The sequence below is a fragment of the Actinia tenebrosa genome, unplaced genomic scaffold (genome assembly GCF_029948245.1).
Source record: "Actinia tenebrosa isolate PJP-AT-01 unplaced genomic scaffold, QUT_ActTen_1.0 PGA_scaffold0__85_contigs__length_37466705, whole genome shotgun sequence".
NCBI lineage: Eukaryota > Metazoa > Cnidaria > Anthozoa > Actiniaria > Actiniidae > Actinia > Actinia tenebrosa.
Window position 1 is genome coordinate 30,744,821 of NW_028292569.1, and position 21,258 is coordinate 30,766,078.

Genomic DNA, 21,258 nt, shown 5'->3' on the forward strand with positions numbered 1-21,258 from the left:
GTAACTACGACAATATTTCTAACTGCAAGAAACAAAAAGATGACACCTACAATTAGCTACATCACTCCTGTTCTATTTAACTCTCAGCATGGGATGATCGCCCAACTATCAAACTGCGAGCAAAACAACTTCTAACATCCACAAAACTTTGATAAAATAATTTACCGTTTATATATTTACACTAGTGATTCTCATAGGGAACTTTGATATTTTTAGTTTCTCCTCCTTCCCACTACCTCCCCCTCTGGTTTCCCCTTTCCCCACCCTACAACGTACGTAAAATAATTTACCGTTTATATATTTACACTAGTGATTCTCATAGAGAACTTTACCATCTTTAGTTTTTCCTCCTTCCCACTATCTCCCCCTCTGGTTTCCCCCTTCCCCACCCTACAGCGTACTCTCTATCCACTTTCTTTTATATCTGTTTACATCATTTGTTCGTTTTGATACCATTTGAGAGCCGTCTGTGATATCATTACAAAATGACAAAATGTTCACTTCTTTGCAAGGTTCATCGTAACCATGGTTACTTGACTGCTGGTCTTTGTGTTCGCTGTCACTTTCTTTTCTTGGCAAATCGACAAAACTCGTGTTGTCTTGGAATCTCAGTTTGAGAGAACTTTGTCGCCGTTTTGTTTGTTTGCCTAACGAGTTGTCATGGTTACTACCACTTTCTGGTTTATCGATAGAGTCGTCATGGTTACTTTCAACAAAATAACCATCACCCAAATCATTATTCTGAACCGCTATATTTCTCAGATGTGCCGTCAAGTCAAAAGACGAGCCTCTCTTTGGGTAGGCAACAGGTGATTCGAAGGGTGTAGGGGTGTTTCCTCGACGCAGAGGGTTATACTCGTTACTAACTTCCCATGATCCTCTGCTACTGGAAGTGGTACTACAACCCCTCATCTTCAGGCGCGGTGCAAAACAAGGACAAAGGCAGCAAAGAAGAAGTTTGAACTCTTTTCTAAACTGAGGATTGCGAGCTCCATAGATGTAAGGATTTAAACCAGAGCAGAGGAAAGCCATCCAATAACTTGCTTTACCAAGCGACATGACGTGTTGGTGTGACGTCAGTGAAGGATAAGAAATCAATATGATGACGTAGGTAAAGTAAGGCGTCCAACAACCGAAAAATAAAATCACCAGAATCAAAACTGTTACGGCCACTTTTCTGTGCGTTGCAAAGGAGTTGACGCTGGAAGTGCTTGTTAAAGATACGCGGCTTATTCGTCGTGCGCTTTGCTTGGCGGAATGAAAAATCTTGGAATATACGTATCCCATGATTGCTAGCGGCACAAAGTAGCCAATAACAGACACGCCCACGCCGTAGATGATCTGATGGAGTGTCCTGGGGAACTCTAGACCGCATTGGGTCGTACCTGTGTTACAATGAAAAACGACGGATCTTTAGAACACTTGATTAAAGTACCATCCAAATATGGTATGACATTGCGCGGGCATCTCAAGGTTTACACGCAACAAAACCCAAAATTAAGGTGCAATTTTTTTACTACAGATCCTAAAAAGAGAAAAATTGCCTGTGTATATTCTTAAATAAAACTCACCTAGTTTAAACTGATAGCGTGTTATCCCAGTAAAGGGAACTAAAGCAATGATAACAGGCTGTATCCACGTCCAGGCGATCAAACCAACTGTTCGCCTCTTCGTCATCACACGCCGTAACGGCCACACAATAGAGTAATACTTGTCAATAGCGATGGCTGTTAGCGTCAGCAAAGACGTCTGGGTAAACACTATGTTGACGAACCCATTCAATTTGCAAATGCCGTCACCAAACGTCCAATTGTGGCTCAAGCACGTGATCAACGAGAATGGCATACACAGGGTGACCACGCCGAGGTCGGCAAATGTGAGGTTGATGATGAATGCATTTGTACGCGTGCGCAGTCGGCGCTTTCGATAAACAGTCACGCAGACTGTAATATTCCCCACCAATGAAAACACCATGATGATCAGCAAGGTGCCTGCCATGAACACGTGCTCTACGTCATTATACATCGTTTCCATGGGAACGGGATTTGTGTCGTTCTTGCTGCTATGCATTGTGGTTTGTCTTTTACTGGATAACAAAAAACTGAAAGAAATGGAAAAAGGGAACTTTAACAAGCTAGACTTGCGTTGCTGCGAACCAATCAAAAGGCAAGAACGTTCACAACAGCCAATCACAGCACAGGCTTTCGCTTTGACCAATCAAAGGGTAGGAGAAAGCGCAAGACATCTAATCTTATATTAATGCGCATGGGTTTCTGTTTTAACCAATCAAAGAACGAGCAAGCATGCGGGCATCATCCAATCACATTACCTACACGATTCAGAGAGGATATTAAAGTATTCATGGTCATTTCTATTAATAGCTTTAAAAAAAACACGGGAAATCTTCTCGAATTCCTAATCTGTTTGGAAACTGAGCTATCTGAAGCGGAATGACTGTCATTTTGGCCATTTATAGTTTTATGATTCCCTCGGGAATGCACTTGGATAGATACTAGTCGAGACTTGCTCTCATTGCAGGTGAATTAAATGTTATTACTCTTTTAAATCCGTAAATCAGTTTATTTCCGTCACGAGAAAATGATTTTGAAATCAAATTTTCTCATCGGTCGTAATAAAGGGCCATCATCGAATGACAAAAAACGAAATGTTCTGCATGTCTTCTGTACTGGATATCTTTTAGCTGTAAGCCATTTCACTGCCGTTTGGATCTCGGCTAGACGTCTTACCTTGATAACCGGTTAACACTAAAATGGGTTTTCCCGCCACCAACGACAGTCAAATGGGTTGAGGAAATGACTGTTCACCTATATTTAGAACCAGTGGGGCTTGCCGGCTTCGAAGCTAATATTCAAAGAGGAATAAACACGATTTTTACTGAGCACAGATAAGTAAAGTAAATTCGTAACTGATCAAACCAGTTGTCTATCAACAAGTTACAAAAACTACTAGCAAAGCTAATTTTGTACAATTTTTTTCTCAGCTGCCATATCTGCGCAGAGAATTCCCCAATTATTTATTATCTATTTAACATTTCCACGAGAAATCCTTGCAAAAGTACAGCTCAGTACGGCAAGCATACATTGTTATACATTCAGTAATCCCTGGTAATTCATGTAATCTAATTAGGTACTGTGTGGTCACTCCGCTCCAGGGTCTGACCGCATTCCACTGCAGTTGGATCAACTAACGATGGATTTTTTTGTGCGAACACGATTAGAAAGACTCTCTAATTTCTTCAAAACAATTTCTACTAGAAGTTTAATCCAAAAAGTGTTTTTCGTGTCGTTATTTGATAGCTGGAAGGTAAGGAATTTATCATGTATTGTGAAGTAATCTGTGCAATAACATCCAAAATGACGCTGCAGTTGTTTTCAAAGGCTCAACGAGCAAGATTATCAAAGTTTTTTAGAGATTATTACTCCATCAAACTTACCGAAATATCCGTTATAAATGTACCAACTCCCTGTGAGAGCCTGTCTGTGAGTGACCACAAGAGACAAGATATGGTAGAGCACAATGCAGTATGTAAAACGTCTATCGTGAGAGCTGCTTGAATATATGTCAAAATGTCATGTAAAACACTGCACTTTAACAGATCTTGACAAAACAATGGAATTATGAAGGATTCAACTGCAGATCAAGTTACCAGCTGGTTTAATGTTGCTTGTTCTCTTCCTCCAGAGCACTCGTGCAATACGTGGCAGGATTTCTCAGGATACTAAGATCATGCTGTGTCGTACAAGAAGGATGTATACTGAAGCCCCTCGTCCGTTATTTCCCAGAACGCTGCCGGATTATAATTACCTACGAAACAATGGTATTAAGAACTCCAAAACAATACAAACAAAGAAAACGATGAATGGAATACGAGAATGTTTGCAGAAAGTCAACAGGATATTCTTGTGATGAAGGATTTTTAGTCAACATGACATGGGCTTCTATCAGCAAATGTCAGATGACTGCAACGAAAAAATTCCGGTGGTGTGAGAAGAAAAGAATGACCTGTAGGAAAAGCATACACATTTTAGAAACGGAAAGTAAAAAGAGAAAGAGAAAGAGAAAAAAAGAGTGAATGTGTGTCAGTACCTCACGAAACCCCTTTTCTGCCGATGATGCAATGGTCCTGATAACCCGATTAAATGTCCCAAATAAACAGCGTTAACCTGTTGCTATCTCTCGTTCTGTATCGTCCTGTAACAGCGATTATTTGTGATTATTTTCAGCATGTTTCGTTTATAATAAATTTGTATATAATATTTAATTTCACCTTTGAAATATTTATTTTCTGCAGTTTTATATCCCTTTTTACTCGAAAATAAAACTGATATATAGTGACAGATAGCACATTTTTGTCTGGACTGGTCAGGTTTTCTGTCAGCAGTCATAACGTATTTTACTCACGTGAATAACACGATGAAAACCTTTTAGAATCACGAGTTGAAACAAGGCAACCTTCTAACGAACTGAACATGTGTAATTGAATGTTTTTTTTATCGCAAAGAGAAATGTTTTGGGGGGAGGGGGGAATGGCTTTAAATCAGTCTAGTGTCACATAAACAAATTTTTTTTTATAGTGCTCTTTGATATCGCACTAAGAGCTATTTTATTTTATAATCCTTATTTTTCAGTGTGAATGTTTCAATGGGTTAAAGCTCCTTTATTGGCTGGTTTCGCTTGAGCAGGACACTTTTATATACAGCACTGTGATTATGGTCGAGCTAGAGGAAAGCCATTCGAAAGTCGCGATGATGTGTGCAAACTAAGCTCCTTACTGTTGAAAAGCATGAATTGAATTTTGAAATTAATCTGCAGACAAATTCTTTTATCAAAAACATTGATCATTCATTTTTCGTGGTCTTCGTTTTTCAGGTCTTGGTTTTCACCACCCCTTGCCTGATCCGCCATGGCAGCTATATTTTAAAGGTATTTTGGCTCTAAAAACTACTACAAATGAGGTACACATAAGTTTATTCTGCGAGCTTTCATTTTGGTTTTTCAAGAATAATAATAAAATGATGAATATAAATTTCTAAAACGCATGTATGTTTTGACCACACCGATCTTGTATTATTCCGAAATGACTTCAACCTCACCGCTCAGTAAATGAGAATTTTCTTTTAGAAAATGACCATCGATTTACAATGAAATATCGGTTAACATTATAATTAGCCAAGCAATTCTCAGACAAGTCTCGAGCAAAGATAAGCGTGTCTTTCTAGCCGAACTAAACACTTCAATTCGATCTCGAAGTATCCATACGAGAGGCTGCTTTTGTAATTACATCTTTTTTTGTAATTACTTTTTTGTCTGAACTGGTCAGAGCCTCTATCAGCAGTAATAACGTGTTTTACTCACGTAAATAACACGATGAAACCGCGCTTGCCGACATTTGTCTAATATAGAAATAAATGCCTATGCTGATCCGGAATGGATCGACGGCCTGTTAGAATTTGGATATTTTTGATGATTTTGTTATAAATTTCATATCTAAATTGGTTTTCACTGCACTTTAGTAGCTCTATCACAATCTTTCGAAATCTAGCAACTTATTTTCACATCTTGGAGATTCACTACCAGGTACGCTATCTTCAAGGCATCCCTGTCCACCCTCTATCACACCCGCAGAGTCTTGAATCTATTGATTATTCCTCTAATGTATTTTAAATGAGTCTTCGACTTATTCTAAATGTCGAGGATAGATAAAGCTATCTATGTCTTTCAGAGCTTGGATATTGTCTGTGGACGAATCCCCAGGAGAAACATGCATACGAGGTGCTGCCTTTGTAATTACCTGATCTGGAAATGGTTAGACTCTCAAGTCTTCAAAACGTAGGCCTGTCTCCCAACCCTTCCTAACCTGCAGTAAATGGGTTAAATGAAAGAACTCGTTGAATTCTTCATGTAAGAGTAAGGGATTGTCTCCTGGTTCAAAAGCCTATCTCAATTTAGAGGCATAACACTAATGTACTAGATATTCACTCATGATCGTAAGCTGCACGGCTGCTAATAGTGTCGCTCGGTAAGTCCTCCACTGGTCATAAAATGGAAAGGTCATTGAGACGACGTACACACACACACACACACATATACTTTATTTGTACCACACAAAACTGAAATGATTACAATTTAGTGCAAATTAAGGATTATGACAGATTTTTGGTACTGGCTAAGCTAGACAAATAGCTAGTTTACATTAATAGTTGCAAAGTTATATCGGGAACTCCATACAATGTATTATAATATGACACTGCCTCTTTAAGTAGTGTTGAATAAACGAGCAGAAGGGTTTTATCAGGATTTAGACCTGAAAAACCACGATCTGCGAGTTTATTGAACGTCTTAAAAAACTCATTATGTATGCTCTCATATTGTACTGAATTCTTTACGATATAAACCAAGTTTGATAGAGAAAATCCAAGGTTAAAGTTTATGCAAATGAAGGCGAATCTATATCAGATATAAAACCTCCTTCATGGTCATGATTTCTATTGTGTTTCCTTCATGAATTATTAATGAGGTTTTTACAACCAGTCATAACTAGAGGGAAAGGGCTGCCGGTATATTTTGGAGAAGAAAAATATGAAAATTACTTAAAGTACTCCCTTTATTTTTAAATGAGGACCTGTTTTCATTATTTATCAGGCTGAACTGGTTCTTATATGTACCTACTTGCAAGAACGTTGTCATACGAAAATAGAACATTAGCGATTTAGTGGGATAGGAATTATATTAGAAAACAAAAGATCACTGAAGCTGAACTTTTTCTTTTGTCTTTTGATGTATTCCTTTCTCATTAAATTACTAATGTTCTAATATTGTATGACAAAGTCTTGCAAGTAGGTGTAAATGGTGCTTTATTGGCTAAATTTCAACTTGAAGGAGTCTTAATCCACTTGCTCTTGTATGCGGTTGTTAACCGTATTATTATTATTATTATTATTATTATTATTAGAGAGCTAAAATGTCATTGATTAAACCCTTAGTTTAAATGTCTTTTAATTTCCCCTTACAAATTCTTTTTTAAATAAGCTCCTGAGTTAATTCTAGTTATCGTGGCTGTAAATGAACAAAATGTGTTCAATCAAGGATCCAAAATACTTTCTATCCTCGACGAAGCTCAAACTTCTAATAAGGTCCAAAGTTTCTTGGACAATAATTTCATTACTGGTAAAGCGAAAATCGACAGTATGAGTGAAAAAGTCAAGCAGAAGATTCCCAGTTTTTGATTGTTCGTCGAAAACTTCTGAAATATCAAACTTGAACGCACATGTATGATGCTCGCATTTCCACTTATGCTTCTCAGCAATCTTCTTGATTTTCTCGGCATTTGGTTCCTTGCATTGGGTGGCGTTGTCACTTTGACCAACGTTTTTAACCTTATCAATGACCTTTTCAGTAAAGCTGTCTTGATCTCCAACAATACAAATGACGAAGCCATTTCGATGAAGAATCTTCCCCATACAATGAACTAGAGCTTGTTCCATGTCAATATAGTAAAAACTATGTACGAAGTGAATGATATCAAACTTTTTGTCAGCATTCGTCTCCTTGAATTGCTCAAAAGTGATATTCAACAGCTTAAAAAGTACTTCTCCGGATCCTTCCTCCACCAAGTCTCCTCCTTCTCCTTCTCCTTCTTTCTTCTGGTGCTGTTCTGCTTCTGCTTCCCCTTTTTCTTTAAGCCACGATGGTGGTAGCTGTTCGATGGCAGCTTCATAGATTTCAAGGAAATACCTATTTGGCTCAACAACCCAGTTGTGTATCTTTATTTCTTGACAACCTTCTGATTCCTGCACCATTTTCTTGTTCAAAATCTTCAAGATTTCAATATCTGCCTCTCCTGATCCACTACCAACACTCAGTACGTTGAGCTGATGGCGGCCCTGCGTTGGGGAGAAGTTTCGCCTCAATAGAATGCCTCCAAGGCAACCATTTAGGATGTTCACAATATGAGCAAGTTCTCCTGATTTTTGTCGAAAGATTTTGAAGCTCTCTGCGTAACGTTCTTTCGTATTCATTGTAAAAGAATTCATCGCTACTGCAATAACCGCACAACGGCCGTTCCCGAAACTTTGATTGGAATGAGCGAGCGTGTTCAAATGACTTAATTGCATGCAATTGCAAAGTTTTGATCACGTTTGGTTTCCCCATCACGTGGGATTTCTCCCGTGTCTTTTTCTCCGCTGCCATTGGCCAGTTTAGAAACGAGCAAGAGACTGGGGCGGCGAGTTTTGAATTTTTTTTACACAGCACTGTGATAGGATGAGGTAGGTTTTCGTTTTGACCACTGTGATTGGTCGAGCTAGAGGAAAGCCATTCGAAAGTCGCGATGATGTGTGCAAAGCTCCTCACTGATGAAAAACATGAATTAAATTTTAGAATTAATCTGGAAAGAGATTATTTTACCAACATTGATCATTCGTTTTCCGGGGTCTTCGGCCTTCGTTTTCCTCACCCCCAACCTACTCCATGGTAGCCTGCATTCAACCGGTTTAATTTCCTCGAAATATTTTGAGGAAATTATACCGGCTGAACGCAGGCTAGCTCCATGGCAGCGACTTTTAAATATATTTTGCAAGCTGATTCAACTCCGATAATGATGCTATATTTCAAAAGGTATTTTGGCTCTATAAACTACTACAATTAAATTTGATGTACACATAAGTTTATTGGAGCTTTCATTTTGTTTTTTAATTCGATCTCTTATAGAGAACGTGCTCAGTTGACGATCGCTTGACGACAGACCCTCTACCATATAATAATATTTATGCTAAGATCCGGAATGAAGTTCGACGGACTGCTAGATAGAATTTTTTCACATATTTTGAATGTATATTAGTAGCTCTATCACAATCTTTTGAAATCTAACGACTTATTGTTACTCATGCCTTTAGATCTTGGAGACCCACTGGCAGCTGACGTCTAACTCTTCCAGGAATGCTAGTCCCCCCCCCCCCCCCCCCCCCCCACCACCACCACCGCAGTGTTTGGCGCATATATTGATTATATCTAAGAGCTACGGATCCCGAATGGAGTTCAACGGACTGCTAGATAGAATGTTTTAATATATTTTGAATGTATATTAGTAGCTCTATCACAATCTTCCGAAATCTAACGTCTTATTGTTACTCATGCCTTTAGATCTTGAAGACCTACTACCAGGTGATGTCTATCTCTTCCAGGAATGCTAGTTCCCCCCCTCCCCCCCCTCCCCCCCACCGCAGCGTTTGGCGCATATATTGATTACATCTAAGAGCTACGAATCCCGAATGGAGTTCAACGGACTGCTAGATAGAATGTTTTTATATATTTTGAATGTATATTAGTAGCTCTATCACAATCTTCCGAAATCTAACGACTTACTTTTACTCATGCCTTTAGATCTTGAAGACCTACTGCCAGGTGACGTCTATCTCTTCCAGGAATGCTAGTTCACCCTAAACGGACAGGACAGAAAAACGGTTCTTGGCCTTTCGCCATAAGGACAGCTTTACGTATTTAAGCTCAATATTTTGTAAACAAGTTCTTTTGGAGCCAAGTACTTTGTGCGAGTCTTCAACTCATTACTCATAACACAAGTCAAACATACACTTAATGCAAACGTTGTCATCGCCAAAGGCGATAGGCGATAGGTCATTCTGACATGGAAATGAGTTTCGTCAGAAGTTCATAACCTTCTGGTTTCGTTGAATACGAAGAATATCGAATCAGTCTCAGCACGAAGGTCCATACTCTTGACGAGAAGAAGAAGAAGAAGAAGCACAGGTCATTCCAGCTATTCTTGGATCTTGGAATGACATCTTATCGCTTTTCGCCTATCGCTTATTACCTAGTCGCCTTTGGCGATGACAACGTTTTTTGAAATATGTGTAAATAAATTTATCTACATCTTTCAGCTTGAATGTTGTCTGTGAATGGATCACCACTGTGAAGAAACTTGTATATGGGTAGAGAGATAAAATGTCATTGATTAAACCCTTAGTTTAAAAGCCTTTAATAGACCGTTTTTCCCCTTACGTATTCTTCTTTAAATGAGCTTTTTTGTTCTAGTTATCATGGATGTAAACGAACATAATGAGTTCAACAAGGTTCAAAATAATTTCCATTTTCGACGAAGGTTAAGCTCACTTCTAATATGATCCAAAGTTTCTTGAACAATGATTTCATTACTGGTAAATCGAAAATCGACAGCATGAGTGAAAAAGTCGAGCAGAAGATTCCCAGTTTTTAATTGTTCATCTAGTGCTTCTCAGCTATCTTCTTGATTTTCTTAGCCTCGTTTGCAGAAGCTATTTGTGTCGGTCTCCCCCACTAACACGTTAGTGGAGGAGGAATAAGAGACCGACACGAATGACGTCTGCAAAGGAGGCTATGATTTCTTGGCATTTTGTTCCTTGCATTTGGTGGCGTTGTCATTTTGACCAACTTTTATTACCTTATCAATAACCCTTTCTGCAAAGCTGTCTTCTCCGAGAAGAATACCGAAATGACGAAGACATTTTGATGAAGAATCTTCCCCATACAATGAACGCCATAGTGAGTTAGTGACACATTTGCATATTCAGACCCCTTACAAAAACTTGTTTCTACGCTTCGCGTATCCAAGAGTTAAAAATTAAGTTGGCTGAAATTAATCTTGAAAGAAAGGCTTTAATTAGGCCAGTATTGATCATTGGAGTCGCTTAGGCCCACCTCCGCAATTGTTTTTTACGGATATGGGTTGCGTCCACACGTGTCCGCAAATTTTTGTGTCCTTATCCGCAAATTTTACGAAAACGGATACGTGTGGACGGTGAAAACGATTCGAATACGCTGCGTGTGGACGCAAACATTTTCGTATCCGCAAAAAATAATTTGCGGATACAAAAATTTCCGGATACGTGTGGACGGGGCCTTAGTTTCGAACCGTGGTCATTATCAACATACTGAGGAAAAATAATTACAAATACGTCTCAATCCAATGCATCTTTCTTCTTTTTCTGTTTTCCTTTGATTGTCTAATCTTACAGCTCAGTTGACTTTGACAAGTTCCGCTATCTGATGCATTCACGTGACTATTTATATTAAACCCACGTGGCCCTATGTCTATCATCTGATTAGTTCTCCCAGTACTTTTCCTGAAGGCTGCTAATAGCGTCGCTCGGTATGTCCTCCACTGGTCATAAAATGGAAAGGTCATTGAGACGACGTACACACACACACACACACACACATATACTTTATTTGTACCACACAAAACTGAAATGATTACAATTTAGTGCAAATTAAGGATTATGACAGATTTTTGGTACTGGCTAAGCTAGACAAATAGCTAGTTTAAATTGATAGTTGCAAAATTATATCGGAAACTCCATACAATGTATTATAATGTGACACTGCCTCTTTAAGTAGTGTTGAATAAATGAGCAGGAGTGTTTTATCAGGATTTAGACCTGAAAAACCACGATCTGCGAGTTTATTGAACGGCTTAATAAACTCATGATGTATGTTCTCATATTGTACTGAATTCTTTACGATATAAACCAAGTTTGATAGAGAAAATCCAAGGTTAAAGTTTATGCAAATGAAGACGAATCTATATTAGATATAAAACCTCCTTCATGGTCATGATTTCTATTGTGTTTCCTTCATGAATTATTAATGAGGTTTTTACAACCAGTCATAACTAGAGGGAAAGGGCTGCCGGTATATTTTGGAGAAGAAAAATATGAAAATCACTTAAAGTACTCCCTTTATTTTTAAATGAGGACCTATTTTCATTATTTATCAGGCTGAACTGGTTCTTATATGTACCTACTTGCAAGAGTGGGATAGGAATTATATTAAAAAACAAAAGAAGATCACTGAAGCTGAACTTTTTCTTTTGTCTTTTAATGTATTCCTTTCTCATTAAATTACTAGTGTTCTAATATTGTATGACAACGTTCTTGCAAGTAGGTGTAAATGGTGCTTTATTGGCTAAATTTCAACTTGAAGGAGTCTTAATCCACTTGCTCTTGTATGCGGTTGTTAACCGTATTATTATTATTATTATTATTATTATTATTATTATTATTATTATTCCTAAAAACTCTAGCGGATAAACTGGCGAACAAAACTGGGCAAAGCTATTCTGACACAATAACATATATTAGAACAAAGTTGTCGTTTGAGATTTTGAAAGCTGTAATTACATGCATTAGAGGCTCCCGCACTCCTTTTTATAAGAACAACGAAAGTGACTTTCTATTGGACTTTAGCATTAATACTAACCTTGCCGATATTAGATAATTTTAGACTTTTTTATAATGCTTGTTTTTCATTTTGTTTTTTTCTAGTTTTTTGTAAATAGTAACTTTTTCTCTTTAAATTTTCACAAAGTACATAATGTAAATATTCTTTATTATTATTATTATTTTTTTTTAATGATTTACAAACTTATTATTATTATTACATTATTGTTATCATTATTATTATCATTATTATTATCATTATTATTATTATCATTATCATCATTATTATTATTATTATTATTATCATTATTATTATTATTATTATTATCATTATTATTATTATTATTAGAGAGCTAAAATGTCATTGATTAAACCCTTAGTTTAAATGTCTTTTAATTTCCCCTTACAAATTCTTTTTTAAATAAGCTCCTGAGTTAATTCTAGTTATCGTGGCTGTAAATGAACAAAATGTGTTCAATCAAGGATCCAAAATACTTTCTATCCTCGACGAAGCTCAAACTTCTAATAAGGTCCAAAGTTTCTTGGACAATAATTTCATTACTGGTAAAGCGAAAATCGACAGTATGAGTGAAAAAGTCAAGCAGGAGATTCCCAGTTTTTGATTGTTCGTCGAAAACTTCTGAAATATCAAACTTGAACGCACATGTATGATGCTCGCATTTCCACTTATGCTTCTCAGCAATCTTCTTGATTTTCTCGGCATTTGGTTCCTTGCATTGTGTGGCGTTGTCACTTTGACCAACTTTGTTAACCTTATCAATGACCTTTTCTGTAAGGCTGTCTTGATCTCCAACAATACAAATGACGAAGCCATTTCGATGAAGAATCTTCCCCATACAATGAACTAGAGCTTGTTCCATGTCAATATAGTAAAAACTATGTACGAAGTGAATGATATCAAACTTTTTGTCAGCATTTGTCTCCTTGAATTGCTCAAAAGTGATATTCAACAGCTTAAAAAGTACTTCCCCGGATCCTTCCTCCACCAAGTCTCCTCCTTCTCCTTCTCCTTCTTTCTTCTGGTGCTGTTCTGCTTCTGCTTCCCCTTTTTCTTTAAGCCACGATGGTGGTAGCTGTTCGATGGCAGCTTCATAGATTTCAAGGAAATACCTATTTGGCTCAACAACCCAGTTGTGTATCTTTATTTCTTGACAACCTTCTGATTCCTGCACCATTTTCTTGTTCAAAATCTTCAAGATTTCAATATCTGCCTCTCCTGATCCACTACCAACACTCAGTACGTTGAGCTGATGGCGGCCCTGCGTTGGGGAGAAGTTTCGCCTCAATAGAATGCCTCCAAGGCAACCATTTAGGATGTTCACAATATGAGCAAGTTCTCCTGATTTTTGTCGAAAGATTTTGAAGCTCTCTGCGTAACGTTCTTTCGTATTCATTGTAAAAGAATTCATCGCTACTGCAATAACCGCACAACGGCCGTTCCCGAAACTTTGATTGGAATGAGCGAGCGTGTTCAAATGACTTAATTGCATGCAATTGCAAAGTTTTGATCACGTTTGGTTTCCCCATCACGTGGGATTTCTCCCGTGTCTTTTTCTCCGCTGCCATTGGCCAGTTTAGAAACGAGCAAGAGACTGGGGCGGCGAGTTTTGAATTTTTTTTACACAGCACTGTGATAGGATGAGGTAGGTTTTCGTTTTGACCACTGTGATTGGTCGAGCTAGAGGAAAGCCATTCGAAAGTCGCGATGATGTGTGCAAAGCTCCTCACTGATGAAAAACATGAATTAAATTTTAGAATTAATCTGGAAAGAGATTATTTTACCAACATTGATCGTTCGTTTTCCGGGGTCTTCGGCCTTCGTTTTCCTCACCCCCAACCTACTCCATGGTAGCCTGCATTCAACCGGTTTAATTTCCTCGAAATATTTTGAGGAAATTATACCGGCTGAACGCAGGCTAGCTCCATGGCAGCGACTTTTAAATATATTTTGCAAGCTGATTCAACTCCGATAATGATGCTATATTTCAAAAGGTATTTTGGCTCTAAAAACTACTACAAATAAAATTGATGTACACATAAGTTTATTGGGGCTTTCATTTTGTTTTTAAGAATAATAAAATGATGAATATAAATTTCTAAAACACCTTCTGGCTCACTCGTCAATGACAATTTGTTTTTAGAAAATGTCCATCGATTTACAAATATAGGTAAACGAAGGAAGGACAAAGATTAGCCTGCCTTTCTAGCCAAACTAAGCAAAATGTAATTCGATCTCTTCTAGAGAACGGGCTTGACGATCGCTTGACGACAGACCCTCTACCATATAATAATATTTATGCTAAGATCCGGAATGGAGTTCAACGGACTGCTAGATAGAATTTGGATATTTAAAAAAATGTATATTAGTAGCTCTATCACAGTCTTTCGAAATCTAACGACTTACTTTTACTCATGCCTTTAGATCTTGAAGACCTACTGCCAGGTGACGTCTAACTCTTCCAGGAATGCTAGTTCCCCCTCCCCCCCCCCCCCCCCCCCCACCCCCACCACCGCAGTGTTTGGCGCATATATACTCTATACTCTAAACTTAGAGAAGAATTTCTTATGCAAAATAACATAAGTAACTCCCTTACGGAGGACCAATTGTTCCTGAAGTTGATAGATCCTCCCCATATTTTACAATCAGTTGCAGCAAAATACGTATACAATTGTTTTGCTCTGCCAAGGGCACTAGGACACCGAATGTGGTTGGATTTCTGTAGGTTTTTTTCCCCTTCGATTATTTGGATTAAATCAACGTTATACTTGTTTGACTTATCTTGCGTCCGTGCTCCTTCGTTCGCTGTTGTAATGCAGACGTTTTCATTCCAAAGGTCAAACGGTTTGAATAGCCTATGAGTGTTACTTCTTTAACGGCCGTCCGTACTTGACTCTGTTTGTACTATACCAACAACAACGCGACCGCGTGATGCTTCTTACGTCAGTAATATTCAACCGTCCAGAGTTAATATGGTTAATCAAATTCACCTTAAGTTCCATATAGGAATGCTAGTTCACCCTAAACGGACAGGACAGAAAAACGGTTCTTGGCCTTTCGCCATAAGGACAGCTTTACGTATTTAAGCTCAATATTTTGTAAACAAGTTCTTTTGGAGCCAAGTACTTTGTGCGAGTCTTCAACTCATTACTCATAACACAAGTCAAACATACACTTAATGCAAACGTTGTCATCGCCAAAGGCGATAGGCGATAGGTCATTCTGACATGGAAATGAGTTTCGTCAGAAGTTCATAACCTTCTGGTTTCGTTGAATCCAAAGAACATCGAATCAGTCTCAGTACTAAGATCCATACTCTTGACGAGAAGAAGAAGAAGAAGAAGCACAAGTCATTCCAGCTTTAATTAGGCAAGTATTGATCATTGGAGTCGCTTAGGCGCAATTTTTATCCGCAATTGTTTTTTACGGATATAGGTTGCGTCCACACGTGTCCGCAAATTTTTGTGTCCGTATCCGCAAATTTTACGAAAACGGATACGTGTGGACGGTGTAAACGATTCGAATACGCTGCGTGTGGACGCAAACATTTTCGTATCCGCAAAAAATAATTTGCGGATACAAAAATTTCCGGATACGTGTGGACGGGGCCTTAGTTTCGAACCGTGGTCATTATCAACATACTGAGGAAACATAATTACAAATACGTCTCAATCCAGTGCATTTTTCTTCTTTTTCTGTTTTCCTTTGATTGTCTAATCTTACAGCTCAGTTGACTTTGACAAGTTCCGCTATCTGATGCATTCACGTGACTATTTATATTAAACCCACGTGGCCCTATGTCTATCATCTGATTGGTTCTCCCAGTACTTTTCCTGTGCGCATGCGTACACCGCCTTTGAATGCGCACGTGCGTAGCCATTTTGAATTCAGTTCGAGTGTCTAGTCGATTACAAGGCTTAGTTTGAGGATGCGTGTGAGGTCTGAGCATACGCCGTGAAGAGCCGTGTGGTATGTTTCGAGATACACACTGTTGCCTTAGTAACGAGTGGTCATCACAGTTGTGTATGTTTTGTTCTCTTATGGTTCGTGAACATTCATGACAGCAAGAATCCTTGTCCTCAAATCCTTGGTTGATGTGAGAAATCAGGGGAGTGTTGTAATTGAGCTGGTTTTCTACGGTTTTATGGGCAGGTTTGTAATCCGATCTTTTGTCCTGTAATTCTGAATGTTCTGGCAAGTCGTGATCTTCTTGAGCTTTGCATCCCTTTTCCACATCTTTTTCCGATTTCTCGTCACTTCCGGTATGCGCTATTTGGGAACTGCACATTAGCAGAACACTCGGACTTCGAGACGATACGTTGTTGTTAGGAGAAGCCTGGGAAGTCTTTGTTACGGTAGTGGAAGAGTTGGAATATCCCCTCTTTTTGACGTTACTGAATAAGCTACAGAAAGAACGAGTTGCAGACATCCAAACTTCTTTGAATGCTGCCCTGAAATGTGGATTACGAATCCCGTAGATATAAGGATTCAAGGCGCTGTTCAAGAACACGCACCAATAAGCTGCCAGTCCAAGGTCACCTGTTAGATCGTTAGTCACGTGATTAGCTGTGATGTAAGCCACGTAAATGAAGTAAGGCGTCCAGCAAATAATAAACACCATGAGCATGATGAAGATAGTTAAAGCGATCTGGTTTTGAATTGATCTAGATGTAGATACTCTTGTAGTCATCGATGTGTGGCTCATACGACGGTTGTGAAGTCGAGCTGTTTTGTAAATTTTGACGTAAGCAAATCCCATGATGCTTAGCGGTATGACGTAAGCGACGAGGAATACCAGTCCTGCGTGTATGGTTTGTGCGAGAGAGACTGGGTTCTGTACACCGCATTGAGAACTTCCTAGAAAAGTAGCAGAGTAGCAATACAAGTTAAAACCATAGCGTCAAAACCAAATCACTCAAAGCACACTGAATGACAAGTTTTAATTGCTAACCTTGTTTATATTCATATCGTGTGAAGCCAGTAAGTGGCAGCGATGCAAACAACACGGGTTCAACCCACGCGACTGCCAGCATCAGGAGCGCCCGCTGTCTCGTCATTACTCGGTCCAGCGGTTTCACGATAGTAAAGTACTTGTCTATACTAATAGCAGTCAGTGTGAGTAGCGAACACATGGCGAACGTGATGTTAATGAAACCATTGAACTGACAAAGAGCGTCACCGAACACCCAGGACTGCCGTACACAGGTGATCACGGAGAATGGCATGCAGAGAATGGCCACGCCCAAGTCTGCAAACGCTAGATTCAATATAAACATATTAGTGCGCGTGCGCAAATGGGGTTTACGGTAGACCTACCAAGAACAGCATCGTGTTTCCAAATATAGCAAAAAATTGAATGAGAACGAGGCTGATTGACAAAATCACGTGTTTGGCACCAAGCTCCAGGACGATCTGGCCGTGTTGTGGGGACAGAAAGCTTGTGTTCTGAATGTCAGATGACGTCATTATCTGAAAATAGAAATGTTTTCAATCAGGGGGAGAAATAAGACTTGTTTATCGGAAGATGACATCTGTAAACTTGATGATAAAACTCGATAAGTAAACTCGCGCAGTTAATTAACAAGAGCCTCATACTATTGTATCAACACTAATCAAACACAGTTAACTTGCTTCTACTATGACTTGGTTTAGGGTGTAATAAAAATAATTGAGACGACATAAAAAATAATTCTTTATTTGTTATATACTGAGTGAATAATTCTTAACCAAGTCCCCGGTATTCAGGCGAGTTTGTCATGTCAAGTCGCTCTCAAGACATGCAGGAATTTTCATGAACTAACATTAACCTATTTTAACCCCCACTGCGCGCCAAATTACCTTTAATTAGTAGCGTTTCTTCGTCTTTTTTTGAAAATCAGAGAGATGCCTTTACTCACCTTGTGGGCCGAGTGATGAAACTGTATATCGGTCAGGTAAAGCGATCAGCTCGTCTGATGTGTAACTATACTCGGTTCGTTACTGACTCAAGACAGTATTCGTAGTTTCGAACTAGTTTCGCAGTGGGCGCACTTTCGAAATTATTTTTAATCTCAATAGACAATCATTCTTGGTCGTTTCTCCCTTTGAAGTTCGTCACGATTCAAATTTCCAATGTTGGGGAAAGTTACATCTGCTACGTGGTGCGGAGAAGCCAAACTCAACTCTTGAAGCGAATATCCATTTAGAATTAAGATTAAACTGAGATTAGATCAGAAAATGCTAGTTAATACTGACAAAGGACAAGGGATTTCACCAGGTAACATAATGTAACATAATCAGAAAACAGATATTGACGAGGCTTTCATGTGACGAGCGAGTGTAGACTCAAGGGTAAAGCACTCGAAATACCAACAGAATGAAACCTTTGCACTCTAGGATGTTGTTTTCTAGAATTTGAGAGCTCCTTTAGTTCGAGTTTTTATCTCAACAGGGCCGAGTTACAGCTTTACGTGACCGTTAGTTTGCTTATACTGGAGTAATCTTATCTGGTTGATCAATATGGCCAGTAATATTATAATCTAAAAGACCTGAAACTATCTGGAAAGACATCATGTACATCATTATTATTATTATTTTGTACACTAAATATGCTCGTGATGCAAAATGTGTTTAGAATGGAAACAATCTCTTTATGGGTGAGGCAGTCTACAGGACACCAGTGTCATTCATGGAATTCACAGGAAGACGAGCTAAAACCACTTAATCCTTCCAAAATACCTAATTTATATTGCTATCAATACTATAAGTGGAAAAACAGGAGCTAGAATTAAAAAGAAACAGTCTTATCAAGAAACGCGGAAAAATCGACGTCAGTTCGCAAAATTGTTTGATCTTGTCACTTTGCCAGTCTTTTTTTTTTTTTTTTTTTTTTTGGCCAGGAGAGTTTCACATTGATACATCTAAATGAGGATCGGACATATTTTCAAGATGGCGTCTATTTCTTCCCCCAAAACAGTCCCACAATGCACTGCAATGCCAACTTAACTCAGCTTTTTCCTCAACCCCGGAACGGTCGCTGTCTTGACTTGTGCCGTGCGCTTTTCACACTTTCCCATACCAACTCCATTTAAGGTAGCAATGTGTTGCTACTTTACTATGACAGTAGAGTCGGCAAAAACTTTGGGAAAAATTATCTTTGTTTTCATTAAGTACTGAGAGCCACGCTAAGTACCTCAAAACAGTACGAAATTGCTTACTATCAATCACGTGACTTTTTGGAGTTGACTGGGGGGCAAACAAGCGGTTGACTGGGGGGCAACTAGCGGTTGACTGGGGGGCAACTAGCGGATGCTAAGTCAAAACATATCAAAATAAGTCCTCAAACTATTGTATTTGACTATTTTCACGACATCAAACCAGAAAACAAGAGATCAAAACAACCTCCAGGATTCTACAAGCCATCAAAAAAGAGCTATTACCGGAAGTGACGTCTATTGATAGCAACCTATAGTACTAACTAGTGCAATTGTTTTTGTTCTTTTGTTGAATTTCTATTGAAACGAAGATCCCAAAGCGTACAAAAAATGTCAAATACGTCACTGGTATGATCGTGAGAATGCTCAGGTCTGCATGTGCATTAGAGTATAAAGCACATGGTATCCTGAAGCTTCCATTTTTCTTCCTTCGAGCTGCTAAAGTTTCAGGAACAACCTGATCAAACTAAGCACATATAGAATATAGAATATACTCTCTCACACACCTACAATCAGTTTATCGTGTTACCATGGATACCACCCAAATTATAGTGGGAACGAGTTCGTTTCTACTTACCTTCGTGTTCAGCATCTCTGTATTCGCCAATGGCGCCATTTTGTATGTGTTTGTGAGAGACAAGAAACTCCGTGTGGCTTCATGTATTTTCATTTCTAATCTTGCATTCTGTGGTATCGTCCAAGGAGCGATTGTTTTTCCTCTTCTGCAGGTAGAAATCATGTTAGGATATCTGCTCATTGGCTCCAACAAAACTGCTTGTCTCGTACGGGAGTTTATCACCGAGTTAACTACATGTTCTAGTTTGTATGCATTGCTTTTGGTGGCTATCAATCGCTACGGTGTCATCTTATTCAAACACAACTACACCAAGATCTTTTCCAAGAACAAATCTACCATAATTGTATCTATAACGTGGACTATCTCTGTCTTGTATGCAGGCTGCCTGACTGTTTATCAATCGATGTCAAACATTCTAGAGGAGTTTAAGTGTCATTCAGCCTGTATGTTTCCCAGAGAAATAGCAGCTGCACAGTTTGCAGTCCTTGGCATTCCATTCACGGCATTCTTTGCCATCAATGCTGTCCTGGTAGCTCATTTTGTGCAAGACAGGAACAACCTACAGCTACCAGCCGAGTTCTACAGCAAAGATTCAATGTATCGCCGAACGATTCCGAGCAAAAGACGACGACTCACGAAGAACATACGAGTCCTCGCACTGACTATAGTCTCGTTTTCTTCGTGTCACGTGATCTACATTGGGTGCCTGGTGCTCGCAATGTTTACTGGGAAGTTCATTCGGGTGGCTTACATCACTAGCATGTCTTTGGTATGTTTTGGGTGTATAGTTCATCCATATTTATATGGGTACCTGAATAAACGCCTCAAGAGACCTCTACAACGTACCTCACGGCGCATGCGCGGATTTGTGTGTTGCAACAAAAAGAACCGGGAGAGACTGGTCGCTAAAATGAGTTCCATCAGCTTTACATCAAGTCGATTGAAGATGATAAATACGACAAGTGATTGTTCGATGGATGAGAGCATCTCAGAACTAACGCGAAGTAAAATATCCAACATAGTTTAGATATGATATTGGATTAATATTTATTAGATTAGTATTAGATTATTAAGTTGATATTTGAATATAAGATTATTATTAAATTGATATTAGAGTATTAAATAGGTAACTAAAGATTACAAGATTAATATACATTTATATTGTATACTAGTAGTTTAAAGTAAAATTCGGAGAAGACCTATTCTATGACCGGAAATAAAACCTAGGTGAAATTT

The 21,258-nt window shown here is 38.7% G+C and overlaps 5 protein-coding genes and 1 long non-coding RNA gene across 8 annotated transcripts; 2 read left to right on the forward strand and 4 right to left on the reverse strand.

The window, feature by feature from the left end:
- Positions 1–380: 380 nt before the first annotated feature.
- LOC116300427 (histamine H2 receptor) lies at positions 381–3,806 on the reverse strand. Of its 3 annotated transcripts, none has more exons than XM_089040365.1 (4): positions 3,668–3,806; positions 3,455–3,567; positions 1,572–2,101; positions 381–1,385 (listed from the first exon to the last, which is right to left on the reverse strand). In XM_089040365.1, the coding sequence occupies exons 3-4, from the start codon at positions 2,068–2,070 to the stop codon at positions 391–393; spliced, it is 1,494 nt and encodes a 497-aa protein (XP_088896491.1). In that variant the 5' UTR covers positions 2,071–2,101; positions 3,455–3,567; positions 3,668–3,806; the 3' UTR covers positions 381–390. The 3 variants fall into 3 exon arrangements, with proteins under 3 accessions (XP_088896491.1, XP_088896487.1, XP_031565162.1); XM_089040361.1 differs by adding an exon at positions 2,748–2,862 and having other exon boundaries at positions 3,455–3,711; XM_031709302.2 differs by having other exon boundaries at positions 3,455–3,711.
- Positions 2,852–4,287, forward strand: LOC116300428 (uncharacterized). The gene is made up of 2 exons (XR_004197600.1): positions 2,852–3,324; positions 3,703–4,287. It is a non-coding gene; the product is annotated as an uncharacterized LOC116300428 (long non-coding RNA).
- A 1,809-nt stretch (positions 4,288–6,096) lies between these two features.
- LOC148914062 (histamine N-methyltransferase-like) lies at positions 6,097–8,633 on the reverse strand. Its single transcript, XM_089040374.1, has one exon. It carries the CDS (start codon positions 8,133–8,135, stop codon positions 7,065–7,067), a length of 1,071 nt encoding a protein of 356 aa, XP_088896500.1. The 5' UTR covers positions 8,136–8,633; the 3' UTR covers positions 6,097–7,064.
- Positions 8,634–12,589: 3,956 nt separating this feature from the next.
- LOC116300426 (histamine N-methyltransferase-like) lies at positions 12,590–14,705 on the reverse strand. Its single transcript, XM_031709301.2, has 2 exons — positions 14,659–14,705; positions 12,590–13,981 (listed from the first exon to the last, which is right to left on the reverse strand). Exon 2 carries the CDS (start codon positions 13,742–13,744, stop codon positions 12,674–12,676), a length of 1,071 nt encoding a protein of 356 aa, XP_031565161.2. The 5' UTR covers positions 13,745–13,981; positions 14,659–14,705; the 3' UTR covers positions 12,590–12,673.
- Positions 14,706–15,597: 892 nt separating this feature from the next.
- Positions 15,598–18,442, reverse strand: LOC116300425 (dopamine receptor D1.S). The gene is made up of 3 exons (XM_031709299.2): positions 18,150–18,442; positions 17,204–17,721; positions 15,598–17,109 (listed from the first exon to the last, which is right to left on the reverse strand). Exons 2-3 carry the CDS (start codon positions 17,526–17,528, stop codon positions 15,908–15,910), a joined length of 1,527 nt encoding a protein of 508 aa, XP_031565159.2. The 5' UTR covers positions 17,529–17,721; positions 18,150–18,442; the 3' UTR covers positions 15,598–15,907.
- Positions 18,443–19,757: 1,315 nt separating this feature from the next.
- On the forward strand, positions 19,758–21,049 carry LOC148914063 (5-hydroxytryptamine receptor 2A-like). The gene has a single exon (XM_089025954.1). The coding sequence runs from the start codon at positions 19,976–19,978 to the stop codon at positions 21,047–21,049; it is 1,074 nt and encodes a 357-aa protein (XP_088882080.1). The 5' UTR covers positions 19,758–19,975.
- The last annotated feature ends 209 nt before the right edge of the window (positions 21,050–21,258 follow it).